General features: G+C 37.9%; 1 protein-coding gene across 3 annotated transcripts in view; it reads right to left on the reverse strand.

Annotated features, from left to right (window-relative positions):
• Positions 1–19,029, reverse strand: part of SHTN1 (shootin 1) — a 196,650-nt gene that overhangs the window by 128,739 nt on the left and 48,882 nt on the right. For all 3 annotated transcript variants that reach the window (XR_007490694.1, XM_049764480.1, XM_049764479.1), the window contains exons 8-11: positions 15,567–15,661; positions 11,130–11,276; positions 5,333–5,486; positions 2,217–2,316 (exon numbers count right to left, since the gene is read on the reverse strand). Coding sequence is in view for 2 of the 3 variants with exons in the window: in XM_049764480.1 (XP_049620437.1) it covers positions 2,217–2,316; positions 5,333–5,486; positions 11,130–11,276; positions 15,567–15,661 (496 nt within the window). In the remaining variant the exon portion in view is untranslated. The remainder of the gene's footprint in view (positions 1–2,216; positions 2,317–5,332; positions 5,487–11,129; positions 11,277–15,566; positions 15,662–19,029) is intronic.

The raw sequence follows: 19,029 nt of genomic DNA on the forward strand, positions 1-19,029 counted from the left end.
CCATTTCCAGAAGTATGTGGGAGGAACAAGACACACTCTATTCAGAGGGATTAACAAAGGTGCAAAGCATGACTAAAGAGTCTCTTCGTGTGAAGAATTAAACAAATCAAGTGAGTTAAGGAAAGGCAGGAATCAAGCAAGGTTTTAAGTCCCATTTGTTCAAGAATAAATGATAATGGAACAACTAACACCATGACCATCGCACCTAAAATATCTTCAAGTCAAGCCATCTCACCTCACTAAATTGTCTTATGCAATTATGGGTGTGGAAAGGAAAAATTATGAAAATAGCAGATTTTTTTTTCATTTTAGTTGGCAATGGCCCAGAGTATAAAATCACTAAGTCAAGCACTCAGTATCATTAAGTTAGCAAGGTTTAGACCAAGTAAATTCTTTTTTTTTTTTCCCTTTTGGGCCATACCCAGTGGTCCTCAGGATTTATTCCTGACTCTGTGCTCAGAGACCAATGTTGGCATTACTCAGGGATCACATATAGTGCCAGGAATTGAACCTGGATAAGTCACGAGCAAAGTAAGCATGTGGCTTACTCTAGTACCTTCCCTACTATGCTACGAAATCTCCAGCCCTAACTTGTAAGGTTTTTTTTGTCAATATAGTTTATATATAAAGATAAAAACATAAGTTTCAGCATTAGTAAAGGTTTAAAGATAAGGTTCAGGCTAAAAAACAATTAGTTCTTTTAGTTTAATTACTGCTCATAACAATTAGCACTGTTAGGTTTTGACTGAGTTTGGTACTTTAATTTTGCAAATAATTAAATAAACCAGAGCTTTTCAAATTCAAATTAATGCAAGGAAAACATGGAAACATTCCAAGAAATTCAAATTTCTTAGTCTCACCATAAAAAGAAAACCTGACATCATGGAACTCAAACTTAAAAACTGAAAGAGAAAAAATAAGTATGTATTTTGCTAGCATCTAGAAAAGAAGTCTAGCTCCTGAGTCTGGAACTCAAACATCTAGAAACCAAGGTCAGAGAGGGTATTTTTATTTCTTTTCCTCTTTCTCTGACTGGGGTGACTTACACTTGGCTGCAGATAATCTAGATAACTAGGTGGCGGGAAGGTATTAGGTATGAGTTTGGGCTGTGAACCCTGTTTAAATCCCTGGAGTGGCAATACGGTTACCGAACACCACCATGATGACTTCTGATCAGCTGAACAAATGAGCATCTCCAGGTTTTTTGGGTTTATAAAAAAAACTGTAATGGGAGTCACAACCTAAGTTTCTGAGCAGAAGTCAGGGTGCCCAGAAGTGCTCAGGGTGCAAGGATGGAACTCAGGATCTCATACATGCAAAGTACATATTTACCACAGGCATATTCTCAGTAAGCTATTTTTAAGACCCTTTATATATCTATTACCCAAAAAGGGAGTAAATAATGTGACTTTTAGAAAATTCTCTAAGAAAATTAATACTAGATGACATCTTTCATACTTCTTATATTCCTCCAATAAGGTAACCTAAGACAGTATTCTGAGTATAGTAGTAAGGCAAGTGTCATTACTTGTGATTGACCCACTTTTTTGTTTGGATTTTAGTTTGGGGGACACATCTGGCAGTGCTCAGAGCTTACTCCTGTCTCTGTGCTCAGGGACAACTCCTAGCAGGTGTGGGGAATCATATTGGGTGCTGGGGTTCAAATCCAAGTCAGTCGACTATATGAAAGGAAAATATTGAGGTTCAAATCCAAGTCAGTTGACTATATGAAAGGCAAATATATATCTTACACACTGCATCATCTCTCTGGCTTCCTAACCCAACTTTTGATCAGGATCACCTACAGATACCCCCTCAATATTACCAAGAGTAATCCCAGAGCACTTCTGAGTGTGGCCCAAACACTCCATAAATAAATAAACCAAACAACAAACAAATAATTTTTATTTCTACCCCAATTTTCTTCCTTTGTTGTCATTGAGCTGACTGGGGGTGCACATACTTGATTGTGGTACACCTGATAATCATCCCTTTGTGGTGTCCAGAACCCCAACACTGGTGCTGGAATCCACGTAGCACATGAGGTATGAAACTAGTATCGTCGGGCCTGACCACTGCACGGAGCCATATCCCTGGCCAGCCACCAGCCAGTGATTTTTATCTTTTCCTTTCTTTTTTGTAAGAACATTACAAAAAAAATCAGGTGTCTGCCAAGAAGGAACTTCTGGTGGGAGCAGTTTTCCCAGAGGACTTACCGGATGGGATTGGGGGGAGGCGGTGGGAGTGGTGGTGGCGGAGGAGGTGCAGGAGGTACTGAATTCTCAGACTGGTTCACCCGTTTCTGGAGTTCGTCAACTGCACAGGGAGCAAATAATCAGAAATGGGCTGAAACCAGGAACTAAATACATTTCATACACACAAACACAAAAACATAACCTCAGTTAGAAATTTCAATATGTAGCTACAAAACCTTTTCAGTTCCTATTTTTCTCCAGATTCCTACTTTGTTTGCTATTTTTTTGTTCTAGGTACCTTTCCTTTGGGGAAATCTCTGGCAATACTCAGGGGTTACTCCTGGCTCTATGCTCAGGGGTCTCTTCTCGTAGTGCTCAGGGAAACATATGTGGTGCTGGGGATTCACCTAGGGTTTGGCACTCCTTCCTATCTCTCTTTCTGCTGAAAAAGAAAAGGAATACTTTTCGACAGTGGCTAAATGAGTGGAAAATAAGGATGTAAGTTGGTTGAAGACATATTTGTTAATAACAGAATAAATGTCTCAAACACAAAAAATATTAGTATTTGGTTTTAGAGTATATAGGCCAATAATTATTTTAAAGATGACATTTAATAAATAATTTGAATAGCATAGTTTTCTCCTCTACTTAATGTCCATTAGAAAACACAAATATTGGGCCCGGAGAGATAGCGCAGCGATGTTTGCCTTGCAAGCAGCCGATCCAGGACCAAAGGTGGTTGGTTCGAATCCCGGTGTCTCATATGGTCCCCCGTGCCTGCCAGGGGCTATTTCTGAGCAGACAGCCAGGAGCAACGCCGGGTGTGGTCCAAAAACCAAAAACCAAAAACCAAAAAAAAAAAAAAAAAAAAAAAAAAAGAAAACACAAATATTATAGTGCTTGACTTCAACCAAATTCAGACGTTTAAGTGTCTGGAATGAAGAAACTCTCTATTCTTTTGAAGAATAATCTGGAAATATAATTTTTCATAAATTAACTATGCACCAACATTGTGAAAGGGTCTATGCCTTATATCAAAAATTCTGGAAAGATCCAGAGTCAATAGGATTGTTGAGAGAAAAATGCCCTCATTCACTGTTGGTACAAGTGGTGTCTCATACAATCTATGAAAAGCAGTATGGACAGTTGTCCAAACGGTAGGAATAGAGGCCAGCATAGCACTTTGGACATTTATCCCCAAAACACAGACATAAATTTGCAAGGATATATGTACACATATGTTCATTACAGTGCTAAGTATAATACCAAGATATAGAAATAACCCAAATGCCCAACTCTGGATAAATGAACCAAGGAGTTATAATATTGCATAAGGGAATATTATGTGACTGTAACAAAGAACAAAATCATGGCATTTGTCTCCACACAGATGAAACAAGAGGATAACATGATGAATGAGTCCAATCAGAAGGAAGGGCATATATATTGCATGATCTCTCTCATTGGTAATACTGAAAGATGCACAATAAAAGAACAACATGGTCCAAGGCAAGAAAATTGGAGAATTGGTTCAGAGAACTGAGTTCATGGTGCAAATGGGGGATTTGAAAAGGAGGGATTGTTGGGATCTTGGTGGAGGGAAATGGGCACACTGGTGGTGGCTGCCATGTTCAGATGATGTATGCATGAAACCATCATTAACAGTATTGTAAGTCACAGTACCCCAATAAAGATTTTCAAAAAGGGTTGGGGGTGGAAGTCTATACTGAGCACTCCTCAAGGCATAATTCCTGACTTAAAGAAACTTAGTTTAAATGTGTATCACCAGGTTGGGTGGGGAGGAGGGAGATTTGGGACATTGGTGATGGGAATGTTGCACTGGTGATGGGTGGAGTTCTTTACATGACTGAAACCCAAACACAATCATGTATGTAATCAAGGTGTTTAAATAAAATATATATAAAAATGTGTATCATCAGGGAGATAAATGCCTACTAGATCTGATCTGCACACAGTGCGTTCAGAAATACCATTCCCTCTCCACAATCATTCCATGGCCAACTCTAATCCCACTCTTCACTACTTTTTTCTTACCTTCAACACTGAAAAGGCCCTTGTGAGTTCTACTTTCCCACACTAAGAAACCTCTGATTATTTCATATGCACGTCTCTAACTCTCTAGAAGGACTCTGAATTCCTCAAGGACAAAGGCATGATTTTTTTTTCTTTTGTGTTTGTATTTGTATAGTATCTTAAGGCATGCAAAGGGCATATCTACTAAAATATGTTCACAACTGAATCTGACATATTCTGAGTACGTGATCTTCCATTTATAATATAGAGGCTTGAGCTCCCAATTCTTCTCCTAATCATTAGAAAGTATGAAATTTGTCTTAATTTCAGATCAAGTCTTTAAAAAGAAGTTGCAATCTATTTTCATTGTGGATTGGAAGGCATTGAATATTTTTCAAAGGAAAAAAGTCTGCCTAGTTTTTTTCTACAGATTTCAAAATTCTAGTATAAAATTAACCAAAAATACCTGAAGTGAAATGACCTGCCTCCTTAAATTACCTACCTTCTAACAGTAACTTATTACTTATCCCTGTGTAGTAATCCAACTCACACATTTCTGTTAAGCCTTCTAGAACTCAATGAATAACTCTTTTGATTTAAGTATCCCCTGGTGTTTTAAAAGTTTCTCCATTTAATATATATATTGTTGCCCGTTTTACGGTGTGATACTGAAAGTATTATTTCAAGTATATAATTAGACACCAAAGATAAAGGCAGTCGGAATCTAAAAAGCTTAATTCCCTTTAAAAATGCACTTGGAAATGAACAAAGTCAAGCAGGTACTTATTGAAGACTTGTCTCAGAAGCTTCTGGAAGTTTGGTCTTCCCCTTTAAATGGCATCTTTGTCTCTTAATTTGATAGGAAATGTTCACAAAGACTTTGAATCCAAAACAGAAGTCTACATACCTGTGAAGTGTTGCCTCACAGTAGCTGGTCTATTAAACTATGATACTTAAAAATTGAAGAAATTAGAAAGAAATCTTAATATTGTTTTATAGAAATCACTAACTATTCTTTATTAATCTATCTGTCTACATAGGGGTTTGTCCTGGACATAAGAGATTCAGACTAAGAAGACCTGGCAGCTTAGGTAAAGTCTTACCAGAATGTTTTAGATTTCTGGCTTTTTCCTCAGAATTCTGATACTTCAATTCCAATTCTTTTTTATCTTCTTCTAGAAGTTCCAGTTGCTGCTTAAGGTTGTGTATTTCTTTGTTGAGTGTTTCGTTTTCTAGCTGCTCTTCTAATTCTTTAACCTGTAATTTGTAAATACATTTTTATGGGTGATATTATTCTTCTTGCATCAAAGAAAATAAAGGAGGGAAGGAATTCCAGCATCCCTTTTGATCTTTCTTAGTGTTGTTAAATTTGTGTTGGGGGGTCAAACCCTGCAGGACTCAGGGGGTGACTCTCAGTTGGGTGTTTAGGAGGTCACTCTTGGCAGTACTTGGGAGACAATGCAATGTTGGAAAGTGAGCCTTCTGTATGCAAAGCACATACTAACCTGTTGAGCTGTATGTCTGGCACTTGGTTTTCCTTATTTCTTACTAGACAGCAAAGAAATCCCAATTCATCTCAAACGGGGGGTAAGGGAGACAAATCAAAAGCTCTGGCATAGATTGTGTTCATAGATGGTATCTGGGCATTGCATGGCCTGGTGGTGCCCAGTATTAATGGGAAAGCCCTACCCCCCACCCAATACAAATTTCAGAATAAAGTTATTACCATCTATTAAATTCAATATACATTTATATACTAAGTAATTGTGGGCCTTAAAGTATTGGGGGAAAAAAGGAGGAAACAGGGAGAGTGTAGCCAGTAAGCCTTGAACACTGCCTACTCTGGTTCAATCTCCAATAGCCCAGATAGTCTCCTGAGCGCACCAGGAATAATACTAAGTACAGAGCCAGGAGTAAGTCCAGTATAGTTGCTGTGGCTCAACACATAAAACAACCAAAAAAAATTAGTAAAATCCTTTTGATTCAGCAATAACACTTCTGAAACATGTTGAGGAGAGATAGTACAGCAGTGAATGCAGCCAGCTAGCCCTAGTTCTATCCACATTGGTCTCCCAAGCACCAGTAGGAATGACCCATGGTCCAGGATTAAGCACTGAGTACTGCCGGCCCCAAAAACAAAAGGGGAAAAGTTGTAAGGCAAATGTTCAAATGTATTCACTGGCCTTTCTTGGATGACTGTTAAAAGTTGGAAACCTCTATGTCTACCAATATAATTGATTTAGTAAAATGATAGTGTTTATAAAATGAAATATTGTGAAAAATTTTAAAATCACAGGTCAGGGACCTTTGTGCAGGTAACAGCGGGAGGTCAGGCTCTGACTGGAGAGGTCCCTGCCATAAAAACTGAGGGACAGAAAGCCTGTACCATAGAGCAGTTTTTAACTCTTTAGGTACAGAGACCGACCTCCTGCCCCAATGAGCCATCAACCAGCTCCCAAGGGGAAGGGAAACCCTCTCAGCCCCACATCTCGTGCCCCGGCAAGAAACTACAACCAACATTCCTGTAGATTCATGCTGTGTGGCTCTTTTTCTCACATCCGCCCCCAGTGTGGACTGCTGCATGATGCTGGATTCAGCCCAGAAGGGCCCCCAGCAAAGAGACTCTGTCTGATTCCTTTCTGCTGCAAATCATGGATCAAACTCAACAAGACCAAGGTGTGTGCTGAAATTGTGCCCTGGATTTCTCATGCCCCCCCACCCCGCAAGAATATCTCAAAGGACAATGGGAAAACCTATATATTTCCTTTACATGTTTAATACCTCTATAATAATACACCTGAGTTTGTTAACTCCCAAATTAAGGTGGCCTCTTACACCACTTCATTTTTCTTCAAATACTTTTTGTAATATATTTTTATATATTTCCATTATATATATATATATTTTTTTTTTTGCTTTTTCTAACTATACCTGTTTTGGTTCTGCTTGGTATGAAAACCTACAGGAAGACTTGCCTGGGATAAAAGCTCAGATCAGGACCAGGGAACAGAGAATGTGTAGCCTGGCATTCTTACCCCAAAATGCACCAGCAATACAATGTGGCACCATTCCTTTTTGCAAAGGCATACTAAAAATCGGGAAATTTTATGTACAGAATCAAGTTTTTATCTACTAGGGATAAGAACCCATACATGTTTTTAATACAAGGGCACCTCCCACCTTGCATGTGTCTTGTGGTCCCAACTGAGACTTTATGAGATCAGATAGCGACTTTCCAATCCTGAGCCCTAGAGCCCAGACATAGAATGGACTCAGTTCCCTGCAACAGCATCAGGAACCAAACTACCCCTGGAAAACTCCTAATACCACTCTAGCACCAACTTGCGCCAGTTTTGATATGACTTCCTGACAGGAAAAGGCAACAACTTGATCTACAAGTAAGTTGTCCTATCTAGTCAACTAACGGTAAGATGAAATCAGAAGACCCGGCATCCTTTGATCTGTGCAAAAACAAAAATCACTAACTACAGAAAACTAACTTTGACAAACATGACTGGGCAAAACTTATCCGGGGACCAAAAAGAAAGACCCTAGCCTAGGATTTGTACAATAACCAAGATCTCTAGTTCCGGAGGTCTGGCTTTGACAACTGCAACAGAGCAGACCTTCTGGAATCATAATGAAAGATTATCCTAGGCTTCGCCCTAGGATCTGTGCAAAACCCAGTTACAGAAAGACCCATGGTCCAGGATTAAGCACTGAGTACCGACTACAACAACAATGATGGAGCAGAACTGCTAGAACCGTAAAGAGGGAGGCTAGCCTGGGCTTCATCCTGGGGCTTATGCAAATACCAAGATCTCAAGATACAGGCCTGAATCTATCATCCATAATAGAACAAAAAGTTTCCTGGCACCATGAAAAGTCCTTGGGATATGAAAGGAGTGTGTATGGAGCCTGTGGTTGTTCTCATAAAAGTATGTTTCAAGTGCAGAGTAACCTGTATCTCTGTTAGGCCAAGGGAATCCCCTTTCTAATTTCCCCAATTTACTGTGCCTATGCAAAATCCAAACCAAACCAACCAAACAAACAATAAAATAAAACCTTGCCACACCAGCCCTCCTTCCTTTTTTTTTTTTTTCTTCTTTCATTCTTGTGGTCATTGTCTGGCTATTGTATTTGTTGCTGTGGTGCTTTTTGAGTTGCTAGTTTTGGTCTTTTATTTCTTTTTGTCTTGTCTGATTTGTTTTTGTTGGGTGTTTCTGGTTTTTTGGGGGGGGTTGTTTGTTTTTTGTTTTGCTTTGTTTTTTGGTTATGTTTTTCTTTCTTTCTTTTTTCCTTTCTTCTTTTTAAATTGATATTTATAACCTCTCCAGGGGTCTCAAACTCACAGCCCGAGGCTGTTGGTACAACATTTTGTGGCCCTGCCCTAGAGGAATCTTTTTTTGTTTTGTTTTGTTTTAGTTGTTTGGGTCACACCCCCCCCATGTTCAAGGCTTACTACTGACTTTGCACTCAAGGATCACCCCGACTTTGCCTCCTGCGGCCCCCAGGTAAATTGAGTTTGAGACCCCTTCTCTAGACGGACTCCCCCCAGGTTCCTTTTGTTTGTTTTTTGTTTTGTTTTCTTTTGTTTTTCTTTCAAACAGAACCAGATATCTTGGGTCATCTTGTTCTTCCTCATAAATTGAGGGGAAAGAAAAATGGATGGTACCAGATGAGTGGAAGTGAAACAGGTTCAGACTTAAACACCAAGTCAATAACAACGGGCTGTACACTGAGGGGACCAGTTACCCTATTTGGTCTGGGGGGCAAAGAAGAGGGGTGTTGGAGCTGGTGTGGAGTGAGGATAACACTGGTGTTGGGATGCCCCTGAATCAATGCTACTGTGTACTGCAGGTATTGCTGTGAAGTACTTGTGGTTCACGTTGGTCACAATAAAAATTTTTTACAAAAAAAAAAAAATCACAGGTCAGGGAGATTGAATTATACATGGGAGACCTGGGTTCAATCCGTAGTATTACATGGAACCCCAATCTTGCAGGAAGTGACCCCCTAACCACTGAGCTATTTGGGGTATTTTTGGTTTTAGAGCCACACCTAGGTGTGCTCAGAGTTTATTCCTGGCTTTGTGCTCAGGAATCATTCCTGGCAGTGCTCGAGTACCAGATATGTAAGCTATCTAGGATCAAACCCAGGTCCATCATGTACAAGACCTGCACAGTCCCTGCTGTACTATTGCTTTGGTCTGCTATTTTGGTTTTGTTTTATGGGTCCCACCTGGCAGTTTTTGGGACTAGCTCGTAAGCATTACCAGGTGTATCCCATAAAACAAAAGCAAAAATAAAATAAAATTACATAATTTACTATGTTGATTTAGGAAGATATATTACAATTGAAAAACATAAAAAAAGAAAAACATTAGGTTGCAGAATAATAGACATGTATAATTTAATTTAAATACACAGACACACACACACACACACACACACACACACACACACACATATATATATATATAAAGTTTTTGTTTGGGCTAAAATATGAAATTTCTAAGTAATTTTCATTTTCCTCTGTAACATTTTCTATAATTAAAAAATTTACACTAAGACACATGTGACACATGCTTTACTTTATAATTATTTAAAACAATGCAGATGTGTATAGATTCTGAATCTGCAAGACAACTGATCAGAAATATCTTAAACCACATATATGAAAGATTACCCAAATAACCATAGTACAATACTTTCATAAATACTGACAGCTATAATTCTAGCCATAACTTTAATCTTTGTGACTCTTCCAATCTCAACAAAATGACTATATACATGGACTCAGCCCTATGTAAAGAACTGAAGTCAGTAGGGTCAAGGGATGTAGTATTGATTAGAGCAGTTAACTGCAAATGTATTACATACATTCTTAATTCTCTCTTTATTTGAAAAGGCAATTCTGGTACATAGAGACAGGATGAAACAGAGAAAATCCTTTCCTATCCACTCTATTCCTCAGTCTGTGTCCCTCCTATTAACCTAGAAGGTCTACACACACAGACCCAAAGACACAGATATACAGACACAGGCACATCCTATTAAGGAAAAAAAAAAAAAAAACTTAACTCTATTCTATGATCAAACTTGCTAAAACTTCAAGAAACTTTCAAGTATTAAATGTCAATATAGTTATTTAAAGGGATTTGACAGGTAATAACAAATAGCAGTTAACAGCCTTTCCTTCACCAACAAGGTACGCTGAAACTCGTGTAAATATTGATGCAATTTTTGTTAAGTGGTTTCTTTCATTTGAAAGCCTTTGTTCCACCCCTTCACCTCTCCTCCTCTCCCGCCTCCTCTTTCTCACCTACCAGGATGACTATCCTTCTGCCTAGCACATAGAAGTAGGTTGTACCAGCTGGAATAGCTCCACTCAAGCCAACTGAAATAACCACATAGGAAGTATTTAAATATAGACATTTGGGCAAGTTTATAAACATCAGAAATTTTCTCTAAGCAAGCAATTACCACTAACACGAACATTTCTTTCCCTCCTCTTTGAATAAAACCTATGCCCTTAACAGTCTCTTTGGAAACTAATACACTCTCCTAGCATATGCAATTTCCCAAAATACAATCAACTCCCCCATTTCCAGACTGCACATGACGTGCACTACCCGACCTTCTATGCCTCTTTCCTCGCTTCCTCGACCCTTTACACATTTAACATCTCTAACCAAGTGCGAACCATTTTTGTTGAATGCCAAATTTTCACTTGATAGTTATTTTTTTTCTAAAAGGTGACCGGGAAGATTGGATAATTTAGGCAAAACATGCCACAATACATTCCATATTTCATAACCTCTCATTTCAAAGGTGGTATGTGCATAACAAACAAATATGATAGGTATCCGTGCATCATAACACCAAACGATAATGTTACCTTTTGTTGATGATGAATTCTTTCTTTTTCCAAGAGCTGTGTGAGTTTTGCATTTTCATCTAAAGCTTTCAAGAGCTGCTGGTCAGGAGCAGAGCTCTGTAGCAGAAGATGGCTTTGCCTTTTGAGCTTGTTTTGTTCAATGAACATCTGTAAAAGTTCAGTTTAAAAAAGTACATATTCCATCAGCCTCAAAAAAAATCACTTCATTACAACTTGTACATAGGTAGTATGTGGAGTTTTTATTTGAAAAATTAAATACAATTTCTGAACTGTATTGCATATGACATTTTCTAGGAATAAACATGGGTCTGATTTCATTCAGAACCTTTATAACTCTTTAATAACTGTACCCTTTCCCAAACTAAACTTAACCCTCTACTTAAATCTTTAATCTTTATTACAATATTAAAATGTATTAATTAACAATAATGGCTAATATTTATAAGAACATTATGATGCAAATACTCTGCTAAATATTTTATGTGCATTATTTTACTCATTACATCAATGGCATGTGTTAAATACTTTTGCAATTTAAATATTAAAGTATAAACTATCCGATTGATATAATGGTCATCCTAAATGCATATTATCATCTAATACTTTTAACAACTCTGCCACTTGGATATTGCTATTACTCTACTTTTACAAATAAGACAACTCAGGACAACTACCTTTCCCCAAAACACAGGTAAATGACAAAAATAAAGATTTAAACCTTGATTTGATTTACAAGCCCAAATTCATAATCATCTGGCTAATATCTTGCTATTTACTGTATCTCATGCTTTGCTCTACAACAATGAATTTTCCTCTAGTGACCAAAGTGGTTTTCAGGTGGGGGGGGTAAAAGAAGAGGGGGAGCTACACTAATATTTGCCATGCACTTTATAAACAATTTACAGTATTATTCATTTAATCTTCACAATCCTATGATTGAAAACATTGGTTTTTATCTGCCTATTATTGTTTTTTGTTAACATCCTGCACAATTTAGCACATGGATGAATTGAAGCATGTCCTATCTATTAAACCTGTGAAATTAGGTCTATTTTATAGTAGAATTTCTCAATTGCAGACTCTCACTCGCATTTTAAAGTGTAATTTATGGCACGAGAGAGCACAGGGGTTAAATTCTGGCCATTCATATGGTTTGACCCCGGAAGTGCACGGTTCTTCCTGCACCACCAGGAATCATCCCTAAGCATAGAGCTGGTAGGAGCCCCTGAGAACTGCCAGGGGTAGAGGATGCCCCAAAGACAAATTAAAGAATTAACATGTAATTTACATAACCTTCCATCTGATGAGGTAAGGATGAATTATGAGGTCTACAGAGTGTATGTACTAGGGGACAGATTCCTAGGTTGGAGAATGGTGACACCAGAGGTATTGACATCCTAGGAAAATATCACCATTCACACTAACTATTGTTAGTACAGTAATTTTTCTGTTATACGCTTTTCCCTCTTAAAGTTTTAACTGGCTGGGGTCCTTTGTTTCATGTCATAAAAATTACTCCCTACCACCAAGATAACAAAAACATCTACATAGTTTCTGAAGTGTATGAGTCTCTCTGGGCCCACACAAGTGTGGTTCATTTAACTATTCTAGGAAGTTAGGAGATTTTGAGCAGTGGTGCTGATGAGGACAGAGGCAGTGAGCTCAGCTGCCAATGTGGGTTGGTTAAAGCTACCATAGCACATATATTCCATCAAATAAAATCCATTATTAAGCAATCTTCAAAATTTTTAAACTATAGTAAGAACTTGCTGGTTGGAGTTATGAAGTGAATTTCATAGCAAATAACATCACAGATTTTGCCATTTCACAAATCATTTCAAAGAATGAGAAAATCCCACGTCATTACTAGATAATCCAGTCTCTGTAAATAACACTAAAATCCTAAGAATCGATTCCTTTTGCTTGACTGTTTCTTTTTGGGGGTGCAGGCCACACCCAGCAGTGCTCAGGACCTGACATTATACTCAGGGATCATTGCTGGTGGTGCACAGTGGACTACATTAGTGCTGGGGATTGAATTTGAGGTGGATAAATGCCAGGCAAATACCCTACACACTGCACTATTGCTTCATTCTGAATGAGGTAGGTATACTTTAAGACAAAAAAATAAAAGCAAAACTGAGCTAGAGCAATAGTACAGTTGAAGGGTGCTTGTCTTGCACATGGCCAACCTGGGTTCAATCCGTGGCAGCCCATATGGTCCCCCTAGAACTGCCAGGAGTGATTTCTGAGTGCAGAGCCAGGAGTTACCTTGAGCACTGCCAAAACCCAAAAAATATGAAGAAAAAGGAAAAAAAAAAGCAAAGCTACACTGAATAACAAGAATAATATATTTAAAAAAAAGGAAAGAGATCTTTCATTACAACTTGTATGATGTTGAAAAACTATAAATAGTTAACATAGTCATAAAGATAACTTTCATTTTGCTGAGGGTGATCATGTTTTTATTGTTTTTGAAATGAACAAATGAAGTTAGAGATATGGACAACATTTTAAGTCTTTATGTTCTACATTTGAGAATTGTTTGTAAATTTTAGAAGGTATATATATTTATACATGTCTTTTTTTTTACAAGGTTTGCATATGAGATAAAGCAAAATAAATTAAGTTAGATTTTAGCATTGGTAAGTTCCACTCCATTCAATTGTTATTGTTTAACACTCTAGTTCTAATATCAGCTATGTCTGACTTGAGATTTATTGAACAGAGGAAGAACAAAGGCAAGATGGTGCCTCTCTTAGAAAGAGACATCATGCATCTTTTAGATGTAGCTGTTTAAAAAAACTGTCTTGAGGAACTTTAAACCATATAAAAAGATAGACTAGTTCCAATCTAGCACTATTAAAAAGAAAAAAATTCATCTTACTATTGTTTTGATCAATTAAACACACACATTTATATGTATATATATTATATATATGAAAATCTTGAGCATCAATGCAAATGTCTGTGCTACCAGTAAATGCCACTGTTCTTTCTTCCCTCTTAAAAATTCCATTTCCTTATTCTGGGTTAACATGTCAACATTATTGTTTTCTCCAGTCACTATCAGGCGAATGACAGTGAATCATTCACTTCAGCATTCTTAGTGGAACTTGGTTTCTTTCATCTATCTTCTCGGCTACTGAATGACCTTCAACTTCTTCTCTGAGCAACTCTGCATTCAAATATCCTTCTATAAGCTGATGGAAAACTAAAAATTTCTCTCAAAATAAGATCCTTGTATTTGAGTCAAAATCAGGTAACCTTTTCATTTTATAACAGAGACAGCATCACATTATCTCTCCTCACTCTTCCCCATCATGTTTATTTAGTTCCATTATATATGGATTGCTGTAGCTTCATTCAAAGGTCTTCTACATACAGTTTTAAGTACAGAAAAAAGATATTCACCTTTCATTAAACTCTAAATAAAGTTAACCATAATATTTTAAATAAGTACTTCTGGGACTAAATCTGCTTCCACATCTATATTCAAGACCTAACAAACTCTTGAACAAAGAACCATAATCTGATTTTCAAATGTCATTTCCACAATGTGGTTCTTTGCTTTACTTCTTTCTCTGGGTTATTTGCATCTAAGCATGTTTTACATTTATTTGCTTGGCTCCTTTTCTTCAACCTACAGTACACAGAAAGCTTCAGAGCATTTACACAAGAGGGAAATCTTAGGCAGAGATCAATTCTCCATCACGAGGGGTTAAAGTTCAGTCAACTGGTTCCTGGTCATTTACTGGAAACCAGTCCCAAAGTCCTGAAATACACAGCAAATCCATGTCAACAAAGGTAAGCTGGAACCAAAGAAGCTCCGAGTTCATATTGCACATAAGAGGAAATCATGACTACGATGACAGGCTAGGACAATGGACGCAAAGCAGTGTAACATCAACTCATACAATGAGAGCGCTGAGATTAGTTGAAGAGAAACACTAATACCATGATACTGTCATTTGAGATGCTATATGGAGAAGTAACTTAGACTCTTAAGGTTATTTGAAACAGAGAGAAATCCCACACTCCTCTGGACTTTCCATAACAAGTCTTGGGTGTCCTTTCTGCCTTTATCATAATTTTTAGCTTCCAAAACTTTTAAAATAGCATTTAATTTTAAAAACCATCTGGTGAATAGTGTCACTATTCATTTAAGATAATGCAAGTGAACATCTAGAAAGTCCAAGGTTTTCTCAAAGTCATTCAACTAGTAACTGAGACCCGTAGTCATACTTGACACCTTGATCTCAGACACCAACTTCTGAAAATGTGCTACTGTTGCATACCACCCCCTTACATCCCTTATCCTTAATTCAAATCGTTATGTTTTCATTCAAACTCGAAAAATATCTTGACATGTTATCCTGCAAAGTTCTTTAAAACCTAAACATGAAAAACAAAACAAGGTCTCTGTAAGATACTCACTTCTTGTGCAAAAGACTCTGCTTTCTTTCGAAGGTCCTTCTCCAGTTCCAAATTGACTTGTAGCTCTTCATATTCTTCTACTGCTAGCATAGACACTTAATAAAGCAAGGAAAAGAAAATGATGCTGTGCTACAGGGATGATGGGGAATAAGGATGTAATGGTGAAGGAAAGATTCATTATGGCCACATAAGCATCTTCATTGACTGCCAGTTCAAATATGAATGGCTAAGACCCCCATTTTTTTTTCTTGTTAAAAGACTGGGAATTAAAGCCTCACACATTCAAGGCAAGTTTCTTATTACAAAGATATATTCCTTGCCTGATAAACATTCAATTTCAATTTTTTTTTCTGCTTCTGTGAACTTTGTAGTGCTTAGAGCTGACTCTTAGAGAGTGCTGCTTAGGGAACCACATGTAATGCCAGGGATCTTCCAAAGGCAGCTGTGGTCAAGGCAAGCATATTGACTTTGGGCATCCTCCAGCATCTCTCTGGAACCCTATGAAAACCTTTAAAAAATGTCTACTTGGGGGCCCGAAGAGATAGCACAGTGGCGTTTGCCTTGCAAGCAGCCGATCCAGGACCAAAGGTGCTTGGTTCGAATCCCGGTGTCCCATATGGTCCCCCGTGCCTGCCAGGAGCTATTTCTGAGCAGACAGCCAGGAGTAACCCCTGAGCATCACCGGGTGTGGCCCAAAAACCAAAAAAAAAAAAAAGTCTACTTGGCAACATAAATAAAAAATCTAAAATCATTCATGTCTGGAGAGAATAAAACATGAACATTGCAGAAATTCAACTGCAGAAACTCTGTCATTACTGCTGCATTTGTGAACCATCCAGATGGCCTGATGTTGGACTTGGGGGATGGGTGCCCTCCCTGCTGTGCTATCACTTCAGCCCCTACTTTTACTTTTACTTTTTTTGGGGGGCCACACCCAGAAATACTCAAGGGTTACTCCTGGATCTTTCAGAAATCACTCCTGGCAGGCTTGGGAACTATACAGGATGTCAGGAATCAAACCCTGGTCAGCTGTGTGCAAGGCAAACGTCCTACCTGCTGTGCTATTGCTCTGACTCCTGGCTTATATTTTTTTAATAGTAAAGTAAAATACTAGTATTTAGGCCAATGTCTCTCAATCTTTTTCTGATCTTGGCCCCTTTCCAACTTTTCTTTCATTTCAGGAGCCCCATGTTCTACTTGGTTGGCTCTTAGGCTTCTGCTTTGTCCCCCATTTATATGATTTTTAATCTGTGGACTTTTAGAATATCCTGGGGTCTCACCAGGCACATATATCCCCTGTTTGAGAAAATGTTGCTTTAGAGTATATGAAAGAGAGAAAAAAGGAGAAGGAGAGAGAAGAGATAGGGACAAGAGGGTAGAGAAAAGAGGAGAGAGAAAAAAGAGAGAAGTCTTATAGAGCAAAGAAAAACAACTATTCACCCTGAATTGGAATGCAGATAATTCCAGAAAGAGGGTGTTCATTTTGAACGTTGGGGCTTTTTTAAAAAAAATTATTATTAGTATCTACCATTATTGCTTTTAAAGACACATAAAAACACATCAACAAGGCATATCATGGAAGAGGAAGCATAGAAGACCCAAAAACTTATGGAAAGATATGTATCTTCCAACATAATTTGGGAAATGGAAAGTAAAAGTCCATACACCTTTTTTTTTTTTTTTTTTTTTTTTTGGTTTTTGGGCCACACCCGTTTTGACGCTCAGGGGTTACTCCTGGCTATGTGCTCAGAAATCACCCCTGGCTTGGGGGGACCATATGGGACGCCGGGGGATCGAACCGCGGTCCTTCCTTGGCTAGCGCTTGCAAGGCAGACACCTTACCTCCAGCGCCACCTACCCGGCCCCCCATACACCTTTTTATACTCAACAAAGAGGCAGCTAGCAAAGTGTTAGATTATAGTTATATCAATTTTGAAGAAGACAAAAGAACAGTATGAATTAACATAGTGCTACCAGGCATGTAAACTTACATGTCTTCTTACATAGTAATCTGAGGTGTGGACATATTGTTGTAGGACAATACAATATAAGTCATATATAATACAATATATGTCACTGAGACACAAGATAAAGGAGTCAAATAAATCATGAAAGACAGAACACAACTTGGAGAGATGAACTAAACATAGGCTATACACAGTAATTTTCAATAATGCATACATAGGGGCCAGAGCAATAGCACAGTAAAAGGACACTTGTCTTGAACAAGTCAACTTGGATTCAGTCCCCAACAACCCATTTGGTCACCCAACACTATCTGAATAAGGATTAAGTCCCAAGAATCACTGGGTGTTACCCAGAAATTAGATACCAAATCAAGAAATGTCCACATGAATTTGATATAATGCAATGTTTCTTAAAATTCTAAATGAAAGCGTTAAGTATACAGATAAAAAAAAAGTGATCTGGCACTATATAGTGATGATGAAGCTCACTTTTTTTAATTTGGCACCTATCTCAGTAGAACATGACCACTTGCACCAAGATACATATGTAATTTCATAAACATTTATAATTTTAATATATATGTGACCAGTAATAAAGAACTGGGAGAAATACTAAATGTCTCCTGATAGGATAAAAGGAATTTTGTTGCAGATGTTGATGAAATATTATATAGCATTGATACTAAACATACCACACCTGTGTCCTTAAACATGGATCAAGCAAACATCAAAAAAATTATAGGATGGGCTGAAGAGATAGTACAGCAAGTAGAGTGCTTGCTTTGCACAGAGCTGACTCATGTTTGATCCTAGAGACCCCATGTGGTCCTCCAAGCCCAACAGGAGTGATTCCTCAGTACAAAGGCAGGAGTAACCCCTGAGCATTGCCAAAAAAAAAAAAAAATCAAAGAGTTCTCACTTTAAAAAATGTTGTAGGATATATCCAAAATCAAGTTATGTAAAATTTAAAGATGGGCAAGATTAAAGTCAGTTAGGAATATAGACATATTTGGAAAAAACTAGAAATAAAAGTTAAAGAGGTGGGCTAATAGGGTGATTGTCTTGCACATGGGCAACATGGTTCAATTTCCAACACCCCATACATTTCTTTAGCTATATTCTTTTTGTTTTCCATTTATAATTATAATCATTGTAAATAAATAATTTAGTATATATAAGGATTCATTTATTTTTTTACTGCTAGAAAGAAACACATTTAATATTCAGAGCAAAGAAAGACTCAAAGTGAAAGGTTAGAATAAAATCCTTCAAGCAAACAACCTGCTTAAAAAGTCTAGAGTTGGGCCCGGAGAGATAGCACAGCGGCATTTGCCTTGCAAGCAGCCGATCCAGGACCAAAGGTGGTTGGTTCGAATCCTGGTGTCCCATATGGTCCCCTGTGCCTGCCAGGAGTTATTTCTGAGCAGACAGCCACGAGTAACCCCTGAGCATCGCCGGGTGTGGCCCAAAAACAAACAAACAAACAAACAAACAAA

This window comes from Suncus etruscus, chromosome 17 (assembly GCF_024139225.1).
Source record: "Suncus etruscus isolate mSunEtr1 chromosome 17, mSunEtr1.pri.cur, whole genome shotgun sequence".
Taxonomy (NCBI): Eukaryota; Metazoa; Chordata; class Mammalia; order Eulipotyphla; family Soricidae; genus Suncus; species Suncus etruscus.